This window comes from Lacerta agilis, chromosome 9, assembly GCF_009819535.1.
Source record: "Lacerta agilis isolate rLacAgi1 chromosome 9, rLacAgi1.pri, whole genome shotgun sequence".
Classification (NCBI taxonomy): Eukaryota; Metazoa; Chordata; class Lepidosauria; order Squamata; family Lacertidae; genus Lacerta; species Lacerta agilis.
The window spans coordinates 3,257,058-3,279,319 of record NC_046320.1 but is presented as its reverse complement, the minus strand read 5'-3'; the positions used below and the strand labels follow the sequence as shown (position 1 = coordinate 3,279,319).

Sequence of the window (22,262 nt, the reverse complement as noted above, 5' to 3'; positions counted from 1 at the left end):
CACATCACTGAAGCCAAACAACAGTCGCAATCTCACCAATGAGAGCTGCCAACTGTGTATTGTGCTTCAGCTTGTGTTCGTGCACCCAAGTCTTCCAAAACAGCCCAGATTTATCAAATCATTCACAATTGAGAGGATTCTGTTTGACAGGGTCTCCCATCTACCAAGCCTCATCATAAATTGTTTTTAAACACAAGTGGCTGACCTGTGGACCTCTAGATGCTATGTGGCTGCAGCTCCCAACAGGCCCAGCCAGATTGACCAATGATCAGGGATGATGAGAGTTGAAATCCAACATCATTTGGAGGGCCAAAGGTTTTTTAAACCTCCAATTTAAAAATTGAGGCAGGCATTGTTTTTTTTAAAAGTCTCAACTACAGAAGAGAGAAGAAGCAAGGAAACTACTGACCCGCTGTGCTGAAATTAAACATAGCTCTGCCACAAGAAAGAGCAATCTCCCAATTTCTAAAAATTATGATATTTCACAGATGTAAGTAACCATTACAAAGGAAGGAAGCAATTACAAGCACAGTCCCAAAACTATTGTCCGGACTGGGGGCAGCATCTGGCTGCTTTCTGCAGACTTAAAGCAAGCCCACTGTCCAGCATATGAGGCTGGAGTCGGACAAAAATATTTGGCACCTGAGATGGACCCCAAAAAGGCGCAAAGAAAGAAGGGGTGAGGAACAGGGGGAGGGGGGAGAAATATTGACATTGGGATCTGCTACCCTGGTTGATCCCGCTGCCTGAGGCAGTTGCCTCACCTTGCCTCATGGGTGGGCCAGCTCAGTACGGGTCACATAGGAATCTTCAACAGGTGCAGAATCATGAAATTGTAGAGCTGGAAGTGACCTCAGTGTCCACTCCCCTGCAATGCTATAAAACTGCTTTATAGAAATATGTTTTCTAATAAAATTTATTAATAAAGCCTAGCATTTTTAAGAACACACAGAACTACAAGAAGAAATTTAAAAGCAGTCTCAGCAGGAATCACATCTCTAAAGCACAGTCGTCACCAACACATTCACGTTCCTTTTGTTTTTAATAGAAGGAAACTGAGTCAGAGTTCCAATGAATCAGCAGCACAGTGCTGAGTATCCCTCAAGGTCCACACATGGATCTGCCCAGTCCATGCACAAACAGCTTGCTAGCTATATAACAAAGATACCCAAGTTCTATTGCTATAATATATACTGCTCTCAATATCAAATAATGATGCTTTATATCTCTGTATGGAACAATTATCTTATTTATTAGACTTACATACCATACTTTAGTTCTCAGTTTAGTGAGCAGTTAAGTTAAGAGACAGAGGAAGAGAAGGATTTGCTGAGCCAAGAGGGGACAAATCTGTGGTTTGATGATGCACAGTGGCAAGTCTACCGTCATTATCAAATCAAATGAATAAATTTGATTTGGGCACCAGATAACACCAAGCCAAAGCTCAGGCTGCCCACCGCCAAAATATTAAAATATTTGTGCATTCAATTCCATGCAATATCATACAAATCAAACTCAATGGTGTAACGTTGGAAACTGTTGATCACTTCTCCTACCTGGGCAGTTATCTTTCCATAAGGGTCATCACTGATGCCAAAATCCAGCATCGCCTGAGCTCTGCGAGAGTGCAGAGTGTTTGAGGAATGGGACATTCACAGGGAAACCAAAATGCTTGTTTACAAAGCTACTGTACTGCCAACCTTACTGTATTGCTTGTGAAGCATATACTTATAAATGCCATCTCCAACTCCTCGAAAGATTCCATTAACAGTGTCTCCAAAAAAATTTACATATCACTTGGGAAGACAGTCAAATGTCAGTGTACTGGAAAAAACAAAGATAACCAGTGTCAAAGCAAGGATTCTTCAACATCAACTTGTTTGGATGCCTGATTATCGTCTTCCAAAGCAACTACTCTATTCTGAACTTAAAAATGGAAAGCGTAATGCTGGTGGTCAACAAAGGAGGTTTAAAGACTCTCTCAAGGCAAATATTACAAAAATGTAGTATGTCTGTGAGTGCTTCCACTGAAGCCTTTACAAAAGGTGTCATGGACTTTGAAGACAATCAAACTCAGGACAAAAGGGAGAAACTTGTTAAGAGGAGGGCACATTTGGCAAACCCTCACCATCCTCAACTCCCGCCCGGAAACCTATGTCCCCACTGTGGAAGGACGTTTGGATCCTCCACAGTCATTTACGGACACACCATTAAGACTGTGTTCATGGAAATACCAAGAGGGAAGAGAAGAATTTTTCTTTATGCGAGCACGGCCGCCAGAGTTGTATTAGCCACGAAACGGAAAGCCCAAAATGTTCCAACAAAAGAAGAATGGATTAGTAAAGTAAATGAATGTTTAACATTGGCCAAATTAACAGCAGGAGTAAGAAACCAATCAAATCAAAAATTAAAAAATGAATGGAAGTAGCAAAACATTGCTCAAAGAAAGACATGCTATTGTGCCTGGATTAAAATATGAAACTTAAAGGGTATAGATTTAGTAATGATGTAAAGAGTAAATAATAAGTTGTAAGAAGTAAACGAATACACAAATGTTTACAAATATTCTACAAAAATAGAGAATTTAAGGAAACCGGATTGGAAGTGAAGGGAAGTAAGAAGGGGGGATTTGGTGGTGGGGTAAAAGGGCAAATGTTATGCATTATGTATTACGTATGATATATCATAATGTATGGAAGATATTGTAATGCGAGATGTGATAAAATAAAAAGACTGTGTTCATGGAAGACTCTCTTACTTGGCTATGAGCGATCGCCAAAGAAGAAGCCATAGAAGACAGAATCATGACTCAAGATGACCTTATAGATTGGAGAACTGGGCCCAAACTAACAAAATGAATTTAAATAGGGTCAAATGTAAGGTTCTACATGTAGGCAGGAAGAACCAGCTGCACAAATATAAATGGGGGACACCTGGCTTACAAGCAGTACATGTGAAAAGGATCTAGGGGTCGTAGTGGACCACAAGCTTAACATGAGTCAACAGTGAGAAGTAGCAGCAAAAAAGAAAAAGAAATGCTACTGCTAATCTAGGCTGCATCAACAGAAGATTAGTATCCCGATCAAGGGAAATAATAGTACCACTCTATTCTGCCTTGGTCAGGCAACACCTGGAATGCTGTGTCCAGTTCTGGGCACAATAATTTAGGAAGGGTATTGACAAGCTGGAATATGTTTGGAGGAGACAGAAAGGAGATAGGATAGCCATCTTCAAATACCTCAAGGGCTGTCTGATGGAAGATGGAGCATGCTTGTTCTCTCCTGCTCTGGAGGGTAGGACTTGAACCAATGGCTTCAAGTTACAAGAAATGAGATTCTGACTAAACACCAGGAAAGACTTTCTAACAGTAAGAGCTGTCTTCTTTCCTTGGAGGTTTTTAAGCAGAGGTTGGATGGCCATCTGTCACGGATGCTTGAGCTGAGATTCCAGTTTTACAGGGGTTGGGCTTACAATCCTACGATTCTAAACCAACCACAATTTGTCTGGATTCAGAAGTAAAGAAACTCTGAAATGCAGCGTGGGTGAGGAGAGGAGCTCGGCATTTGACCGCTGCCTATGCTATTGGACGCATGCACTTCTAACCTTGGTTAGTCATCATATACTCAGACCTAGTTCAGATGCAGCTGTAAAGCAGAGAAGAAATCCTGTACCAAACACTCCCCTTCATACTTGAGGGAAGGACGCTTAAAGCTTCCAGAAAAGTTTTTTTTTGTGGGGAAGGGGCAGCAGTTTACCTTTCAACAGCTTGTTCAAACAAACCAGGCTCAAACCATGGTTTCAGAACCTGGCTTACTATAGAATCATAGAACCGTAGAGTTGAATTAATGGTTAGAACCACAGATTAATGTGCAGCTGTGGCTTTTTCTGAAGTCACAGTGGAAGTTTTCACTGTCCTCTTCTCATATGTGGTAGAAAATCTCCCAAGTCCAACACGAGTCATTTTTTAGCACCTTAACCACTGCTAAGGGCAATGATCTGAACCAGGATCCCCCCTCTACCTCAGACTCGTTGAATTGACTTCTTCTCCCACTCCCCATTGTCTCTGACCACCTCTCCTAAGAAGGCGGAAGGGGAGCCAATGGATTCAAAACATTCATGAGATCTCCACATCTAAAAACCATCCACCCGTGAGCTTTCATAAGAGACACCAACTGACCATGAAGGACTAAAAGCAAATACCCTAGCAAATTTGCCACCTATCCTATCCTATCCTACCATAGCTGCCTTTTCCAGAAGGAGAAAAAAAATATTACTGATTAGGCCAACACTTCTGAGAAGTCAAATATCTTCTTTGTTGTTTAAGTCAACGCCTTATCTGAAGGCTACCATAATGTCATCTTTCTGTAGCACACAGCTGCTCTTCAAGCACATGCAAGAGAATCCCACTTTAAAAGTCACCGAAACCAGTTAAGATACCAGGAAATCTCTGAAAGCAATAGTTAGGATTTCAGACCCTCTTATGGGGGGGGGGGAAGATTGTTGTTGTTGTTCAGTCGTTCAGTCGTGTCCGACTCTTCGTGACCCCATGGACCAGAGCACGCCAGGCACGCCTATCATTCACTGCCTCCCGCAGTTTGGCCAAACTCATGTTAGTAGCTTCGAGAACACTGTCCAACCATCTCATCCTCTGTCGTCCCCTTCTCCTTGTGCCCTCCATCTTTCCCAACATCAGGGTCTTTTCTAGGGAGTCTTCTCTTCTCATGAGGTGGCCAAAGTATTGGAGGCTCAGCTTCAGGATCTGTCCTTCGAGTGAGCACTCAGGGCTGATTTCTTTGAGAATGGATAGGTTTGATCTTCTTGCACTGCCGTCCTTCTCTCACAAACCAAAGTGGGCTTGAAACGCGCCTTAGGGAAGTTTAGCGACCAATGTAACACTGAATTGTTAACAATTAACTTTGCCAAAACCAAAATTGTACATTTCTATCGCTCCTTTAAGAAAGACAATTGGAGTATGAAGGGAAATGACATTGAACAAACTAAGATCTTCCAATATTTGGGCATAACTTTTTCTTATAATGCCAAATTGACAACACACCTGACTACATCAGCTATCTCAGCAGAGAGAAGCGCAAATGCCATCCTTAGGCTTTTCAGAAGGAAAGGCGCCGGCTTCCTCCCAATGGCCCTAAAAGTCTTCCAGGCAAAATCTCTAGCCCAACTCTTGTATGGCTCTCAAATTAACCCTTCTGCTAATTTCAAGATCCTCGAAATCGTACAATCAAAATTCTTAAGATCCTTATTTGGTACCCCAAAGAGTACACCTAATTCAGTGTTAAGGCAAGAGGCAGGACTCCCCAGAGTGGAATTAAAGGTATGGGAACAAGCAATATCCCTCTGGCTGAAAATCCATTACCACCCAAAGGGATTGTTACCTCACTTCCTGGCCACAGTCCCCTATCCCCCCTGGCTTATGCAAATAACTAATAAGATCAAACAAATGGCCTAAACCCAGAATATCTTCTTAACGGAACTTTAAACAAGGCAAAAATTACTATTACTCAGAGACTTCATGATATCGAATTACAACAAGAAACTGCCTTACTCCCGAAGTATAGATGTTTAAAATCTTGGCCTAACTTTGCAGCGGCCCCTTATCTAACTAATATCACTAATGAAGCCTATAGATGGGCCTTCTCTAGAGCCCGTTTCGAGACAATGCCTTCAGCAGTGCTGTATGGCAAATTTATGAAGGTTCCAATGCATGCACGTCTCTGCCCCTGCACGTCTAACAAGGTAGAATCCGTTACTCACATCCTTTTATTTTGCGAATTCTATAGTGAAGAACGTGCTCGATATATTTTACCCCTTTTAACAAAATTTACACCTTTACAACACTATTTGGAATCCTCCCCCGAAATTTTACGAAAATATCTTCTGGAGGATTCTTCAAGTCTAGTATCAAATGATGTGGCTAAATTCTGCACTTTAGCTATTGAGAAGCGTAAATCTCTTTTATTGAATTTTGTGTAATTGTTTTATCTCTGGTGATGTTGTTGCCAATTTTTCTCTGTTTGGATTTATGATTTTATGATTCTTTGTACTGCTGGCTTTTGCCGTAATAAAACTGACTGACTGTAGCTTCGAGAATACTGTCCAACCATCTCATCCTCTGTCGTCCCCTTCTCCTTGTGCCCTTCATCTTTCCCAACATCAGGATCTTTTCCAGGGAGTCTTCTCTTCTCATGAGGTGGCCACAGTCTATTCTTTTGGAAGACTGAAACCAGAGATACCTGCAACAGCCAGCGACTGGCTCTGTAATTTAGTGCTGGCAGAGGAGGCCACAGAAGTAAAATATTCATGCAACTGGGTAATCCAGTGTTACAGTTGCCCTCATGGAGCTTTCTAGTACTCTTTTAGAACTTTAATGGGGTGCACAGAAACATCTGAAATGCCGATTATGGATGAGACAACAGCATAAGGAGCTTGATGGTTATCAAGCTGAAAACTTGCTTATGGTAGTTTATAATCTGTCACTTTCTGTTAGTTGAATGACTCAGCATTCTAAGATTTCCTGAATGTTTTTCTTCTGGGGTCCCCAAAACTGTGCCCTTTGACATACGTATGCTCAGGAGGTGCCAGTCTGCTGACCCTGGCTAGGAGCAACGGGTCACAGCATACAAGCCAGTTAGCTCCTCAGGGTGAAGGTGCAGCCTTTCCTTGAAGACCCCGAGACACGTTTGTGTCTTGCATTACGAAGTAACCAAGGTTGCAAAATTTAAAAGGGTTTCATTGGGAAGAAGTCAAAGAAACCAGAGGGAAAAGCCAGGCGGGCGCGTCAAGAAGATTAAACCAGCATTACAAATCCAGCTAAACAATGGGTAGCAGGAAAGGCTTGTAGCTCCCGTTGGCAGCCATAGGTGAAAGACAAAGGGGAAGAAACGCATTCTACAGGTGAAACTCGAAAAATTAGAATATCGTGGAAAGGTTCATTTCTTTCAGTAATTCAACTTAAAAGGTGAAACTAATATATGAGATAGACTCATGACATGCAAAACAATATATGCCAAGCCTTTATTTGTTATAATTGTGATGATTCTGGCATACAGCTGATGAGAACCCCAAATTAACAATCTCAACTTTGGGGTTTTCATCAGCTGTACGCCATAATCATCACAATTATAACAAACAAAGGCTTGACATATCTCGCTTTGCATGTCATGAGTCTATCTCATATATTAAACTCCAGTAGCTAATGAAAACAGTTGCTTAGATAAATGGACTTTTCCATGATATTCTAATTTTTCGAGTTTCACCTGTATTGTTAAGTCTTCTGCGTCCAGGTGGCTTTGAGAAACGGCGTCCCCAGCAAAGCCAATTGGTTTCATTGCACTCGGCTTCTGGCGAGTTGCCAAGACACAGTAAAGCCCTTTGAGCACATTCTGGGAAGCTGAGAGATGAGCAATGAGGAAACTATTCAGACCACATCCAGCAACGGGTTTGCTCAGCCTATCAATTCAAGTCAGAAGGAATGAAGGTATGGGAGAATAGAGAGGATACACCTTAAAACATGGCTTTGTTGCACGCAATGAGAATTTTATGGATACGTTGGCTTATGAAGAGATATTGGCTTAGCAGCCAAGTATAGGCAGAATGCCTATTCTTCCTCATTCTGTCTCAGATAACTATCATAGGTTAAGTACATAGCTGTCAACCCTCCCTGCTGTCTCCCAATGCTATAATAAGGGAATTTTCCGCAAAAAGGGAAAGGTTGACAGCTATTAAGTAACGAATAAGTTCTTTACTAAAAAGAACAAAAGTCCACAGTGCTGGAGGTTGTTGGGAAGTTTGGCTGGAAGTTGTTTGGAAAAGTCCCACCAAAAGAAAACCTACAGAAAGACTCTAAATTAATTCAGAAGTCAGCTTCCTCAGTGAGGAAGTGCAAAGAAGGGAGAAAGAGCTTTGCTTTCCCCGCCCTCAATCAAGTCCAGCTGAGCAAGTAGCCTCTCCCAGCTGGGAAGGGAGAGATGCAGGGATTTTTAAAAACCCGTTTTATACGTTCTGTGTCTTTGTTTCTCAATTTGACCCTTTTACGTGGTTTTGTATGTATTGTGGTATTTTATGCTTTTTGACTTGCACTTATTTTTATTGATCACAGTTTAGTAATTATTGTAATTGTTGAGAGTGAATTTGTTTAATTATTATTTGCTGTGTTGAGGGTTAATTTTATTGTGTACTACCTGTATTATATTCTAATAGATTGTTGAATATTACTTTATTTTATGTAAATCATTCTATTTTAAAGTTATGCTTTATTATGGCTTTTTATATTGAACCACATTATTATAATGGTGCATATTTTGTTGCTGTAAATTGCCTTGTGTATAGCAACATAGAAAGGAGGTATACGAATTAAAAGTGAAATGAAATGAGAACACAGCGGTTATTCCTGCACGATCCTCAACTGTGTCACTAGCGGCCATCCTAGCTGTGCCTGAAGACCCACCTGTTGCAAAGTATAATGAAGATGAAATTCTCCATGCTCTGAGGTGGTTCTGGTCCACAAATCCACAGGCATGGCCCTCCTGCTCCTATCCATGCACAATACAAACATCTGTTGCCCAAGTTATATTCTGGCCACCCATGTTTATTAGGCAGTGGTTTCAATGGGTCAACAACCCCCCCTTAGATTTTATAGTGAGCCAAGATTTTTGGCCATCAGAACCACAGACCTCCTCCTACATGGGGCTCGTAGGGTCTTGTCTGATGCCACACTTCACACTGAGAGGTGCACAGAATATTTCTAGCATGCAGCATCTGTGGGAACAATTTCTTCCCCCCTGTCTCAGCTAGGATGATGATTTTGGTAAGACCAGGACAGACGCAAGAAGGTATGGAACTGGTTCTTCACAGAGCGCATAGCTAAGCTGTTGAATGTGCTGGCACAAGCATTATTAGAAACTCAAGATATATAAGCTAGGTGCCAGGTGGCTCCTTAAACCAATGTCTAGTTGCCATTTTTGGCTCTAAAGTCTTAGATGGATTGACTGTGATTGATTCTCAGTTAAACATCTGGCTAGTTCAGATGTCAACCTTGAGCTAGTTTAAGAACGATGAGAGCTTAAAGAAGAAAAGTCCCTTGATCCTGGGACAGTCCACATACATGTTGGCCTAAATTCCAACATCTTTTCTTAATGGTGACTGCTGGTGCTCAGGTAGCACAGAAAAAGCATTTTGGTTCCTGAAATTTACACTGATTGTGCAGATAAAATATAACTGATAGGATTCTACAGGATGGGGTATTTGTGTATGAAAACAGTCCAGATCTAATGATTCGCAGGCATGCACCTCCAGATGTCAGGCACCACCCTGGCTCCCAGGCATCTTCACTTTGCCACAAGTGGTCGAAGGTAAAGGGACCCCTGACCGTTAGGTCCAGTCGCGGACGACTCTGGGGTTGTGGTGCTCATCTCGCTCTATAGGCCAAGGGAGCTGGCGTTTGTCCACAGACAGCTTCTGGGTCATGTGGCAAGCATGACTAAGCCACTTCTTGCGAAACCAGAACTGCACACGGAAACGGCGTTTTTTACCTTCCCACCAGAGTGGTACCTATTTATCTACTTGCACTTTAACGTGCTTTCAAACTGCTAGGTTGGCAGGAGCAGGGAACAAGCAACGGGAGCTCATCCCGTCGCAGGGATTCGAACCGCCGACCTTCTGATCGGCAAGTCCTAGGCTCTGTGGTTTAACCCACAGCGCCACCTGCGTCCCAAGTGGTCGAAAGCCAGGTATGAAATGTACCTGGCGCTTGGCTAATTCCAATCACTGGGCACAAAATGTAGCAATGGCTACCAACATTGTTTTCTCAAATTCATGAATTCGTCAGTGACCACCAGGCACGATGTCAGTGTACAACCTCGAGTACTGGAGGTGGTATGCCTCCAATCACCTGTTGCTGGGGAACAATTGGGAAGAGTGCTGCTGTGCTCATGTTCCGTGAGCCTCCCATAGGCATCCAGCTGGCTACCGAAACAGCATACAGTGGTACCTCTGGTTACGAACTTAATTCGTTCCAGAGGTCCGTTCTTGTCCTGAAACTGTTCTGAACATGTGCCATTAGTGAAAGCACACCTCCTGCTGCACGTGCGCCTCTGGCTCACATCCCAGGGCAAAGTTCGCATCCAGGAGCAACTACTTCCAGGTTAGCGCAGCTCGTAACCCGACGCGTGCGCAACCAGAAGCGTTTGTATCCAGAGGTACCACTGTACCAGACTAGATTGGCCTTTGGTCTGGTTCAGTAGGACTCTCCTTATGTTCTTATGGCCATATCTTAAAAGTTTTGCCAAATGCATTTCTAGTTTCTAGAATGCGGATGCCAACACCCGAAATTAAAGTGACTCGCATGACTAGTGTTTTTCCTAAAAGAGGAAATATAAGCAATCACATGTCCAACTCCCCACACATGAGTTCTGCACCAGTAATCCAAACCACATCAAAAACCTCCAATGTAACAAACTGCTACATTGCTTTCAGTGATACAAGAGAGAAAGATGAATTTCCCAGTTGTTACCAAAACTAAAAAGCTTGGTTCACCAGGTTCAAGATCTGTCACAAAGAAGTATCAAAGCGCCAGTAAATATATACTAGATAGATCTCAGTAGACTGCGAAAAGCTCTGAAAGACAATTCCACATTGTAGGTACTATAACACAAATGCTCTACTTTTAATCATAGCTTTAAGGTATCCGGAACTGCTTACTACGATTCTGTCCTAAGACAGTAAGTAAAGAAAGTATTTTGCAGCTATAGTCCTACCCCAGGGGTCAGCAAACTTTTTCAGCAGGGGGCCGGTCCACTGTCCCTCAGACCATGTCAGGGGCCGGACTATATTTTGGGGAAAAAATATGAATTCCTATGCCCCACAAATAACCCAGAGATGCATTTTAAATAAAAGCACATATTCTACTCATGTAAAAACACGCTGATTCCTGGACTGTCTGTGGGCCAGATTTAGAAGGCGATTGGGCCGCATCTGGCCCCCGGGCCTTAGTTTGGGGACCCCTGTCTTATCCCATGGCTAAAACTTTAAAAAGGAGCTTTTTTTTTTACTACTAACTGAGTTTCAAATATGAAAATATTCTCATACAAAACACAGATATTCCCATAGAGAGAGCGAAAACACAACAGGAGAACAAAAACCATTTAATTTTTATAGGATGTTTTCATACATTCAACATTCTGTAAGCTTTCCATATTTACTTCAGTACTGAAAAATACTTCACAATACCACTGATCTCTTCCCCCCACTCCACTTTTATTTGTATTTTAAGAGCTTTCTTGCTTATTTAAAACACGCTGCCCTTTATCATGTTAGATTTCAGGGCGTTTCCACACAGCAGCCTCAACATCCCTCTGGTTATTCTCAGCTCCTGTGAGTCATTCTGCTTCCACTCCAATGCCTTCCTAAATTGTCACAGATCCCTGACCTCAATAGAACAGCAACGGAGAAGCATTAAAGCTTAAAAAGAAAGCCATCAGTAAGAATCAATGCAAAAACGAGGGTACTTTACATCAATGTTGCGGATGATGACACATTTCCCATTCGTATACAGAAAGTTATTGCCCTTTGGATCTCCTCCCAGGATCTTGGAGACGCCCTCTCAACCTGCGGGAGACTGGCAAACACTTTTTCTACAGATTGGGGGGGGGGGGAGAGAGAGAGAGAGAGAAACACACATCTGTTAACAACGGGAGGCCAGCAAGAAACAAGAGCGCAAACAACTCCAGATATAGGCATTATTTGCTATTTGACCTGTTGCTGAATGCTAAGGGGGGGGGGAAGACTGAGACTTCAAGGGGTGGGGGGTGTGGGGACTCCCCGACCAGAGAAAGACCACCCGCATCCTAACTTGGTCAATTGCAAACGGGAATGTTGCAAGGAGGAAAATGTCCTGGGCAACGTTGCTGCTTGCTTGCAAAGGCGCTTTGCCCTCCGGGTGGCTGTATGGCGTTCCATGCATACATACACAGCTCTCCAGGGTAAATGCTCCCCCCCCCTCACGATTCCTTGCAAACTCCTCTCCCTCGAATGCACAAGCAGCAGCAGCAGCAGCACCCCCCCTCCCGCCTGGGGAGGTTACGGAAACGTGCCCCCCGAATGACAGGGGAAAGGGCGAGCCCAAGCACCCGCAAATGGGCGACGCTCCTCGCCCTCCTCCCGAGGAGGAGGAAGCTGCAGCAGGCAGCGCCGCTTGCATGCATGCATTGCACACACAAGCCGGGGGGGGGTTCCCTCCTCTGCCTACTCACTCAGCTCATGTGGCATCTTCGCCTCCCCCGGCTTGCTGCTGCTGCTGCCGCCTCTGATCCGCGAACGTAGAACGGCCAAGGTGTGCGGGGGGCGGGCAGGGGGGGGGGGCACAATCCGCTTCTCAGCGCAGCAAATTCCCTCCCGCAGCAGCAGCAGCGGCAGCAGCGACGAACTCCCCCAGCTGCACAAACCAGGAAGCGCCCGCCCGCCCGCGCAGCTTTTCGCCCTCTCCCCCTGGCTTTGACCATATATAGTCAACTCTGCTCGAGCCGCGGCGCCGCGCGCGCGAGAGAGGAGGAGGAGCGGCTTCCAGCTGACGACGGCGACGCTGCTGCTGCTGCTAGAGCCCGCCCGACCCGGAAATGCCGCCGAGCTTGAGACTGCCGAAGCCCGGCAAGCCCCGCCCCCCCCTCCGGAGCCAGAACTGGGAGAAAGGGCTTCGCGTCGGGCCGGCGTCACCGCGTGCGTGGTGCGTGGCCTGATCGGGAGAAGGGCACACAGAGATACGGCGTGGGGAAAAGATGAAGAGGGGTGCATAGCCTGGGTTGTGTTTCCTTCTCTCTTCCTTCCTTGGGAAGGTGGAAGAAATCTGTGGTCGTGCGGTGGTTTTTTTGTCCTCTCGCTTTCTCTTCCGACGAATGCACGCGAGGGAGGCAGGGATTATTGAAAAAAAGCAAACAAATCAAAACCAACCAAACAAACCAACGTCAACAGCACAAGGAAGGCCCCTGTTGCAACTGAGAGCACTGTTTTTTGGGGGGTGTGAGAGAGGGGGCAAGTTGCTGCAACTGTTTTGCATGAATTTCTGGGCTCAGAAAGCTGCACCGCCCTCAGATTCACTGGTACCGTTAAAAGGGGAGTGGACTGGGCTGGGCTGGGGCAGCACCCAGTCATTGTGATCAACAGCCCTGTGGATTATGCAGCAGTTTCGAACCCAGAGCCGCCACCTGAGAACAGCTGCATAACCCTAGTGCGGTGTCCACAGAGCTGCTGAGCCCAACCCAAACTTGTCTTTAAACAGCACTGTTTGTTTTCTGGGTGAGCAATTGTTTCATCCACCGCAACATCGAAGAATTCTATATGAAATTTGTGTTTTGGTTCAAGAATGGGGTCATCTGCTGTTTCCTCTAGGGGAAATCTGTTTTTCTGTCTCGCACGCTGCTCAGGGAATGTTACCTTACTGGGATTATCAAGTGTTGCAGCAATCAAGTCATATAATCATGGATACTTTTCAGAAATGCCACTGCAGCATCTAGCTGTATATCCGTATTTTACATTACATTGCTTATTTTACCTTCCTTTTGCCAGAATGTCATACCAAGTAACTGTAGAAATCTGAACAATTGATGCTCAGTCAAAAGACCATTGACTTCAGCACAAGGGAGGTAAAATGGCTCAATCCTATGCATGTTTACACAGAAGTAAATAGTACCATATTCTGAAGGATTTATTATCAGATTCCTGCTGCTCTGAAGATGTGGCAGCTGGATGGGTGCAGTTGGCCCACCTATTACCAAAGAAAACGCAGAATGGAGGCCTGCAGAAAGGACTGAGGTAGTTTGGAAGGTGTGTGGCTGCCTAGAAATGGGGAGAGTAGCTGGAGCGACATAAATCCTCTCTGCCTTCTTGTCTAAAGAGCAGGGAGGTAAGGAAGCAGGGATTGCAAAAGCAGCAGAAACACCCTCAGATGAGGAGATGCCAACAGGAGAAAAAGACAAAGAACCTGTAGCAGCAACTCAGCCAGGGGCCTGGAAGATATGGCTTGGTAAGTCCAAATGCACAGAGAACAAACAATCAGCCAAACCATTTCCCAGAATATAGAATAGATATATAGGTTGAGCATAGTTGGAAGCACTCCAACAGCCAAATCCAATGCTCCACGTGAGACCTCCAGAGATGTTCTGTCTTCTCTCAGGGCTTATCCATACCATAAAGGTAAAGGTACCCCTGACCGTAAGGGCCGGCATTTGTCAGCTGACAGCTTCCAGGTCATGTGGCCAGCATGACTAAGCCGCTTCTGGCAAACCAGAGCAGCACACGGAAACACCATTTACCTTCCCGCCGGAGCGGTACCTATTTATCTACTTCCACATTGATGTGCTTTTGAACTGCTAGGTGGGCAGGAGCTGGGACCGAACAACAGGAGCTCATCCCGTTGTGGGGATTCAAACTGCCGACCTTCTGATTGGCAAGCCCAAGAGTCTCAGTGGTTTAGACCACAGCACCACCCGCGTCCCTTTATCTTTACCATACCATACCATAAATGTACAATTGTAGCTGCTTGCATTTCCAGTAGTGTCACCAGGGCTGGTCCAAGACATTTTGGCACCTAAGGTGAACCACAAAATGACACCCCTCCCCCCCGGCCAAGGGAGAAGGAGTGAGTGAAAATCTACATCAGGAACAAGGGAAGGAATCAGGTCAACCTTGTCCAATGGTTGAACCAGGAATCAAAGGCCATCATGGAGGATGGGAGTCACCTGCACTGAATCATGGCTACAAGACCCCAGAGGGCAGCCACTGTCATTTTCTCCCTGAGTGTGGGAGGAGACCAGCATCCCCTCCTATTTACTGAGAGGTTGTAGAGGTGGCATATGAGGGTGGGTGGGGAGCTGCCAAGGTGGAGCTGCAGATCCAGCCTCCAAGGAGTGAGTGGCAGCAGCGGCGGCAGATGCATACTCTGGAGCCTGGATCTGCGTCCTCTGTGGGTCTTGCCACTTGAAGCAGTCATCACCTCACCATTGGCATTGTAAGAGAACAAGGGAGGTGTTCGTGGTGAGTTCCAGTGCCTCTTTATCTAGAAAAAAAGTGCTGCATCCCATTCAAACAGCCCCTGCCCTGCTGATTTACCCCTGCAAAAATGGATTTCCTTGATAATATGATAAGTTTGGGAAAATGCAACTCCAAATTGCTCCACTCAAGACAGCAGGTGCGTTGCCTTGGTCCCCGCCCCCTTGGATAAAGGTAGATAAAGCATCCATTTCCACTGCTCACCTTTCCATGCCCCCTACATCCTTCAAACACCAGTTTCAGCAGTAGATGAACACTGCAGCTGTGTATTGCGCAATACAGGAAAACTGAAAAAGAATGATTTCTCCAGATGCCCCTGCTTGATTTCTTATATTGATTTCACTGTACTGATTTCTCCCACAATAATCTACACCTCTCTAGTCTGTTCTGTGGCACTTCTTTTCAGCAAGATCTAGCAAGCACAGTAGTTTGATTTGCCCCATTGGATTTTAATCCTGAGTCCCAGTCCACCTCCTTGTCCAGTTTTGAAAAACTGTACATGTTTCATCTATGTAACATAGACTAGTGGTTACTTTATTTTCCAAATAAACACACAAAATGCAAGTTATAACCGATTGGTAGTAAAGTCTGCCAACAGGTCCTAACAAAAAAAAAAATTCCTTCTAGTAGCACCTTAGAGACCAACTAAGTTTGTTCTTGGTATGAGCTTTCGTGTGCATTTCATCTGAAGAAGTGTGCATGCACACGAAAGCTCATACCAAGAACAAACTTAGTTGGTCTCTAAGGTGCTACTAGAAGGAATTTTTTTTATTTTTTATTTTTGTTTTGACTATGGCAGACCAACACGGTTACCTACCTGTAACAGGTCCTAACAAGTTAAAGAAGGGAGATTTCCAGAGGGGCGCTGAGTATTTTTTTTCTGAAAAAGGGGTGCTAGGCCTAAGAAGTTTGGGAACCTCTGCTGTCAATCATGGCATGACCAAGAAGGTTAGCATTACTTAATATGACAGGAGATCCACATTATGAGATGATCCTATCTCAAAAACACATCCTGGAAGGCACCGAGGAGACATCCTTTGCTCCCAATACCTTGGTAAAGACCAGCAAATGTAAACCTAGCTACTACTAAAATCTAACCCACCTGTCACCATCCTCTGCCTGGCTCTGTCTAGCAGATTTGGAATGAAGTGTCTCAACAGTTGCTTTAAATTACTTTCTTTTGACCCCAAGTGCTCAGAAAAATCTGTCAAACTTTCTACAATTTCTACTATTAGGTATTTTTATTTATTTACTTGATTGGGGGTGCAGCTGCCCCCTCTCCGCTCCCCAATGGTTACACACATGGGTAGGATGGAAGGAAGCCCCACCGTGTTGCTCCGAAACATTGCTTTTCTGGGGGTACGCAGGGGTACACATACCCCTAAACATTTTGTGAATCTAAGTTTGGCCTCCTTGAGGGGCAGTATTTCAATATGAGTAGGAAAATGAGAGTACCCCTAAACTTTTTTTTTTAAAGAAAAAAGCACTGCTCCCAAGTAAGTGGGGGAAAGGCTCCAGGCAGCGCAGCAGATCTCAGCAACGCATAACAATCCTAGAGAGCTCGGTTGGTTAGAGCAGCAGGGCGCTGATAGCGCCAAGGTTGCAGGCAGGTTGATCCCGGGAAGGGACAGCTGCAGATTCGTGCTCTGCACGGGGTTGGACTAGATGACCCCCCGGGCTCCCTTCCAACGCTCTGAATCGACGAGTTGTAGGAGTTTCCTGGCGCGCACTCGCGCCTCACCAGCCAACGCTGCGCTGCGCGGGGAGGGGAGAGGGGAGGCGAGCAGCTGGAGGCGGCGTCGTCGCCGATCCGGGGAGCTGAGGTCAGTTCCTCCGCCGCGCCGCCAGAAGGGACGGAGGCGCCTCTTGGCCGGGCGCTTTCGCGGAGAGCCTCCCTCGAGCATCGCCGGCCGAGCCGCTTCTCCTGCTGCGGCTCCGCCTCGCGAGGGCTGCCTAGCCTAGCCGCTCTTTCTTTTTTTTCTTTGCTTTTCTTTCGTTCTTTTTTCTTTCTTTTTCTTTCTTTCTTTTCGTTCTTTCTTTTTTTTTTTCTTTCTTTCTTTTTTTTTTTTTTTCTTTTTTTTTTTTTTTTTTTTTTTTTTTTTTTTTTTCTCTTTTTTTTTTTTTTTTTTTTTTTTTTTTCTTTTTTTTTTTTTTTTTTTTTTTTTTCTTTTTCTTTTTTTTTTTCTTTCTTTTTAGTTTCTTTCTTCTTCTTTTTTCTTTTCTTTCTTTCTTTTTCTTGTCTTTCTCGAACTGCCGGATTCCTGTCCCTCCCCTCCCCCAGCCCCTTCCCTCCCAGATCCCTCGCGATCCCGTCCGCCCTGCCTTGGCGTGCCCGGCTGCGTTCCCGGCCACGAAGCCGGAGAAGCGGCTGCTCGGAGCGCGCGCGCGCGCGCGGTGGAGCGCCCTCTCCCGGCGGGGCGCGGAGCTGCGAGCGCCGCGCGCGTCCCTGCGCCATTTCGGAGGAGCGCAGCATCTCGTGTCCTTGGGAGAAAAGGGCCGCGAGGCGGGCGAGAAGAAGGAGGAGGAGAAAGAGGAGAGGAATCCCGCCGATCTTTTCTCGGAAGCAGTCTTCCTGTGTCGGAGCTCAAGTCCCCATAAGTCTTCCGCGACTGTGCCTTTTCCATGGTCAGGTCAATGGGGAGGCACAGAACTGGCGCCAGAGAGATCGACTCACGATGGATGCAGACTCTTTATTTGGATGTCCCCAATGAAATTAACTTCTAGGTGAGCATGTATATTTACATAACTTTTTACATAAGGTACCTGGTTTTTTGCCTCTTCAAGATGATTTCAACAGGGATGGACTTTGGCAAAGTCAAACATTTGGCACCCCCCCCCCCCCCCCTCAAATATTTCTTCTTTTCAGGATCCTTCCTTTGGTACAGTTGCTTTTCCTTCATTTTGTACCCCCTCAGCTTGGCATCTTGGGAGGGGAGGAATTGCCTGCCGTTCAGATCCAGGGCAAATGATTATTTCATATCTTTGGAATGGGGACGGTCGGCATGTTTACAACCGATTATTTTCTTGGTGGCTTCATGGCAATGTATCTAATTTGGCTTTACATTCAAAATACTTTATTCTTTGGCTTCAGTACTGTGTGCTTCAGTAATATGACAAAACTTTATTTTCTGTCGCTATTGCCAGATACAATTATCATTTGGTCTTTCCTCAACTTTTGAAGCTGCAGCCTTACGCACTTAAGACCAACGGAACTTGGAAGGATCTGTGTAAACATGCATAGGATGGGCATCAATAATACATTTGCACACTTGCACAAGTTTTTTAATGTTCCCCTTTGAATATGTTGCTGCTGAGTGTCAATTCCCTTTCTGCACAGCACACATTCACAGTAACTAAACAGAATTCCAGCAGAAATTTTGCAGGCCTCTGAATTAGCTGAATTTGAAGACCTTGCCATGTTAACAAAAGACACTTCTGCTTGTGGGGTGGGTGTTATCAAAGTCTACAACCTGCAAACTTGCTTCGAGAGTTAGGTGCCTTCCACAATGCTTTTAGAGGAAACAGGGCAGCCAATAGGGGGAAATGGACAACAACCCAGTCATAGTTTGCTTGGCAGGACCTCTGGATCCAAGCCACAGTCTGCCCCCCCCCCCCAATTTGTATCTCAGACCATGCCAAACACTTGGAGAAGATTGCAGAAGACATATATGGGCATGTTAAGTGGATATTCTTATTTCTGCCTGTATCTGTATACGATTTGAAATGGTGGCTATATTATTTATTTATGCTAATTGCTTCAGGATGCTTCATGGGAAGCAATTCATAAAAAAAATAAAATCCAGAGTTCCCACTCATAAGGAAGGGCCCTATGCGTACAACAGTTTTTAAAGGCTGATCCAATCACGCTTACTTGGAAGAATTTCCATTGAAGTCCATGGGACTTATTTCCATGCAAAGTGCTTGTGAGTGAGTATTGTTGTTGAATTAAAATGTGAGGAGTTGCATATACTTATTTAGAAACGCTTCTTCCTATGCTTCCTTTGCAGCAGCTCTGGGATGAACGTCACATGTGAGCGGCTATGACATCTGTAGCAGGTGAATCGGTGCAAGATCGCTTTTGAAATGCAGCTGAAGAAACCAGAAAAGTCTTACCAATATTAACTGCCAGCCAAGGGAACAAAGGGCCTAGGTCATTGATTAATTGCCAAAGCTAACAAATGTTGTAGAGCAAATACAATCAAGGCAAATGATGAAAACTGCAATTTTGTATAAGGAAGCTGAGGAAAGTGAATTCTATCCAATAAGTTGTATTAAGTGTGGATGTGTGCAAGACATTTTGGCATTACAGTTGCATCAGCAGAAATGCCAAGGTATTGAAGATGACTACAAGTGCCTGTTGAGTATGCTGTCCAATCTCAATTTCAGATTGCGCCTGCAGTTGCATTGGATACTGAAGCCCAAGAGAAAATGTCCTTGAGTAAGCCTCTAAGAGCCTTCAAAGTAAAAAACTTTAAGCCAGACAAATATTATTGTGACAAATGCCGATTTTCCACAAAGGATCTCTTACAACATAAGAAACACGTAGCTCAACATGAAAAGATCAAATTTATTTGTTCCCAGTGCGATTGGGTGTCTTACACCAAAGGGGAATTCCAAAGGCATTTAGTGAAACATACCGGAAGATTTCCATACCAGTGCAAATACTGTGACTATGGTGCCGTTAGGCATGATTATATTGTCAAACACACGAAAAGATTGCACGCAGCTGAGAAGCAAGAAATGATTTCAGTTGCAAAAGTTGATCAAAAACGAAATTGTTCACCAGAGCATAATTTGGAGTGGAAGAAACATGCCCTGGAAGATTCCTGCAGTTCACACCTTCAGGTTTATCTCAGATTTGTGGGATTAAAGATGAAATACCTGAAATTGATTCATCATCAGTTTATGATGAATGTAGTCAAATTACAGCCTGCATACAAGATGAAAATTTATATAAACTATCTGATGTCAGAATCCATAAAAATGAAGATGCATTGATGGAAGTTGACGTTTATTCTCCAAAAAGGGGGCCTATAAGACCTGGAATGCCATTAACAGTGGTTGCACCCACCAAATTTTGTGTTCCACATAATTGTTTGGCACAAATAGTAGAAATTAAAAGAAATAATGGCACACAGCAGCTGATTCTTAAACTCATTCCTCCGAAAGGAACTACCTCTGAAGCTATGAAATCTGAAAAAGAAGAATCTGGAAACCAGCGTGAAGAAGAAAAAACAATAAATAACTGTGTGCCCCCAACTCTTGAGTCCTGTGCTTTAGATAATGAGAATGACAAGAACTCTATGCATTCTGCCGGTTCTGCTACTTTGAACTGCAACTTGATAAACACCCAGGAGGAAAATGCTATTTGCGAGAGAAAACACACAGAGAATATGATCTTATACCGCCTTTAGCAGAGTTTTCTTTGGAAAAAACAAATTGCCCAGAACTCTTTCAAAGGGGAAAATGTTCAGAAAATAAACATATAACTTCCAATTCAGATCCATCCATATGCCTAGTGGCTCCCTCTTCCGAAGATAAGAACAAGTCCCAAAATGATTTGTTAGATACTGTCCAGAAAAACAGCAGTTTACCGCCTTCCTCGGTATTCGGTAACATGTGCTTCACTTTAACTAACCCAAAAAAGAACAATGGAATGAGCTTAGAGTAGCTGCAGAAACACATTTGTTTGATTCCCATTTGTTTCACCCTTTTGAAAGAGTTGCAGTGTCGCAGCAGACTGAGTCTCTAGCTTCGGAGGAGTCTGAGAACGTCTTAAGTGTGATAAATGGAATTAATGTGAAAAGAAAGAAAGAGAATACGGAATTGGAAGCACACAGTATAAAATATGAAGGTGATTCATTAGATGGTCCGGTGATCTCATCTGTTTTTTCCCTCAGCTCTGGCGCTGTAAATATCCCGGAAGGAATTAAGTGGGATGATACATTGCAGAAGAAAAGATCCACATCGTTGTTGTGCAGAAAGATTGCTCAGCTGATGTCCGCTGTTGAATCGAATGTGAAATCTCAATTAGCTGCTTCATTAAGACACAGTAACAGTCAGGCCTCTAAGGAGAAAATGTTATTGCCAGAAAAAAAGAGTGAAGAAACTAGCTCAAATATGATATCTGAACAAGAGCTTGTGCCTTCTCCTCAGAGACCAAAGGGCGCCACTTTTTCTAATGAGTGTTCTAATAAGCAAGAACAACCATTGGAAACACTCAAAAAGGCTAAAACTAAAACCAGGGTGAGTACAAAAACAACCACTGCTTCTCCGGCTTTCATTCCTCAAGGAACAGTACTGAGAGTGCTAAACTGCAGTAGTTCTGAGGCCCCAACTGAAAAACAAAATGGGAATGAAATGTCACCACCCCCTTCTCGATATTGCAACAAAATGTTTATCCCAAGGCCAGTTCCTTGCTGTGTTTCTGCCAGACTTGACAAAGGTCCAACTCTGCCAGCTGAGAATGAAGTTAACGGGGTTTCTAGAAATCTCTGTGTATCACATGGTCACACTTGCCACTCTTCTGCGCCAAGTAACGGCCAAGAAAATGGTATGTTGTCGTGTCAAAAAGGCAGCAGTCCAAGTGGGTTAAGCAAAAGGGCCGTGAAAGGTGAAGACCCAAAGCAAAGCTGAAACCGTTTGCCCCAGAAGAGACTAGCAGCTCAAGAGGAATGCTTCCTTCAAGTGGTGCCCACTCTCATGAGATGCCTTAGGCTTGTAGCATTCAAAAGTAATCAGCTAATAAAATGCCCTCATCGTAACCAGCCAGTAGTTGTCTTAAACCACCCTGATGTGGATTCACCAGAAATAATTAGTATCATGAAGGTTATTAATAAGTACAAAGGCAGTGTTCTGAAAGCAGTTTTATCAGAAAGGACTATTAGTTGTCTTGGTGTGAAACGGCATCATAAAAGACTTACTTATCAGACTTTCGATAGATCAGCTCAAGTACAAATGACACGAAAGAAGAAGGTGCACAAAAATAACTGCAAGGAGGTGGATTCCTCACTAGCGGAAGCACAGAACAAATGTTTAAATGTTGGCTTTGTAGTAGGGTGTATGCTGAGCAAGAAGAATGGATAAGTCACGGGCAGAAGCATTTACTGGAAGCCGCAAAAGGGTGGGGCATCCTTTCATTTTCATTAGAAGTGAGAAGCACTGATTACAAATTCTAGTGTCTCCTGTTTTACACAGCAGCCTCG

General features: G+C 44.3%; 3 protein-coding genes across 3 annotated transcripts in view; 2 read left to right on the top strand and 1 right to left on the bottom strand.

Annotated features, from left to right (window-relative positions):
* The window catches only part of WDR1 (WD repeat domain 1), a 33,267-nt gene extending 20,970 nt beyond the window's left edge, over positions 1 to 12,297 (bottom strand). The window contains 3 exon segments of the mRNA XM_033159790.1: positions 11,528 to 11,616; positions 11,619 to 11,648; positions 12,267 to 12,297. Of these exon segments, the coding sequence (XP_033015681.1) occupies positions 11,528 to 11,616; positions 11,619 to 11,648; positions 12,267 to 12,282 (135 nt within the window). The 5' untranslated portion in view covers positions 12,283 to 12,297.
* Positions 12,298 to 19,264: 6,967 nt separating this feature from the next.
* Positions 19,265 to 20,471, top strand: LOC117053143 (zinc finger protein 518B-like). The gene is given in 2 exon segments (XM_033160686.1): positions 19,265 to 19,908; positions 19,911 to 20,471. Coding segments are annotated over 2 exon segments (984 nt in total). The 5' UTR covers positions 19,265 to 19,485.
* A 229-nt stretch (positions 20,472 to 20,700) lies between these two features.
* Positions 20,701 to 21,708, top strand: LOC117053142 (zinc finger protein 518B-like; the record flags this gene model as incomplete). Its single annotated transcript, XM_033160685.1, has 1 exon — positions 20,701 to 21,708. A coding segment is annotated over one exon (993 nt), but the record flags the coding sequence as incomplete, so codon positions are not given.
* Between the last annotated feature and the right edge of the window lie 554 nt (positions 21,709 to 22,262).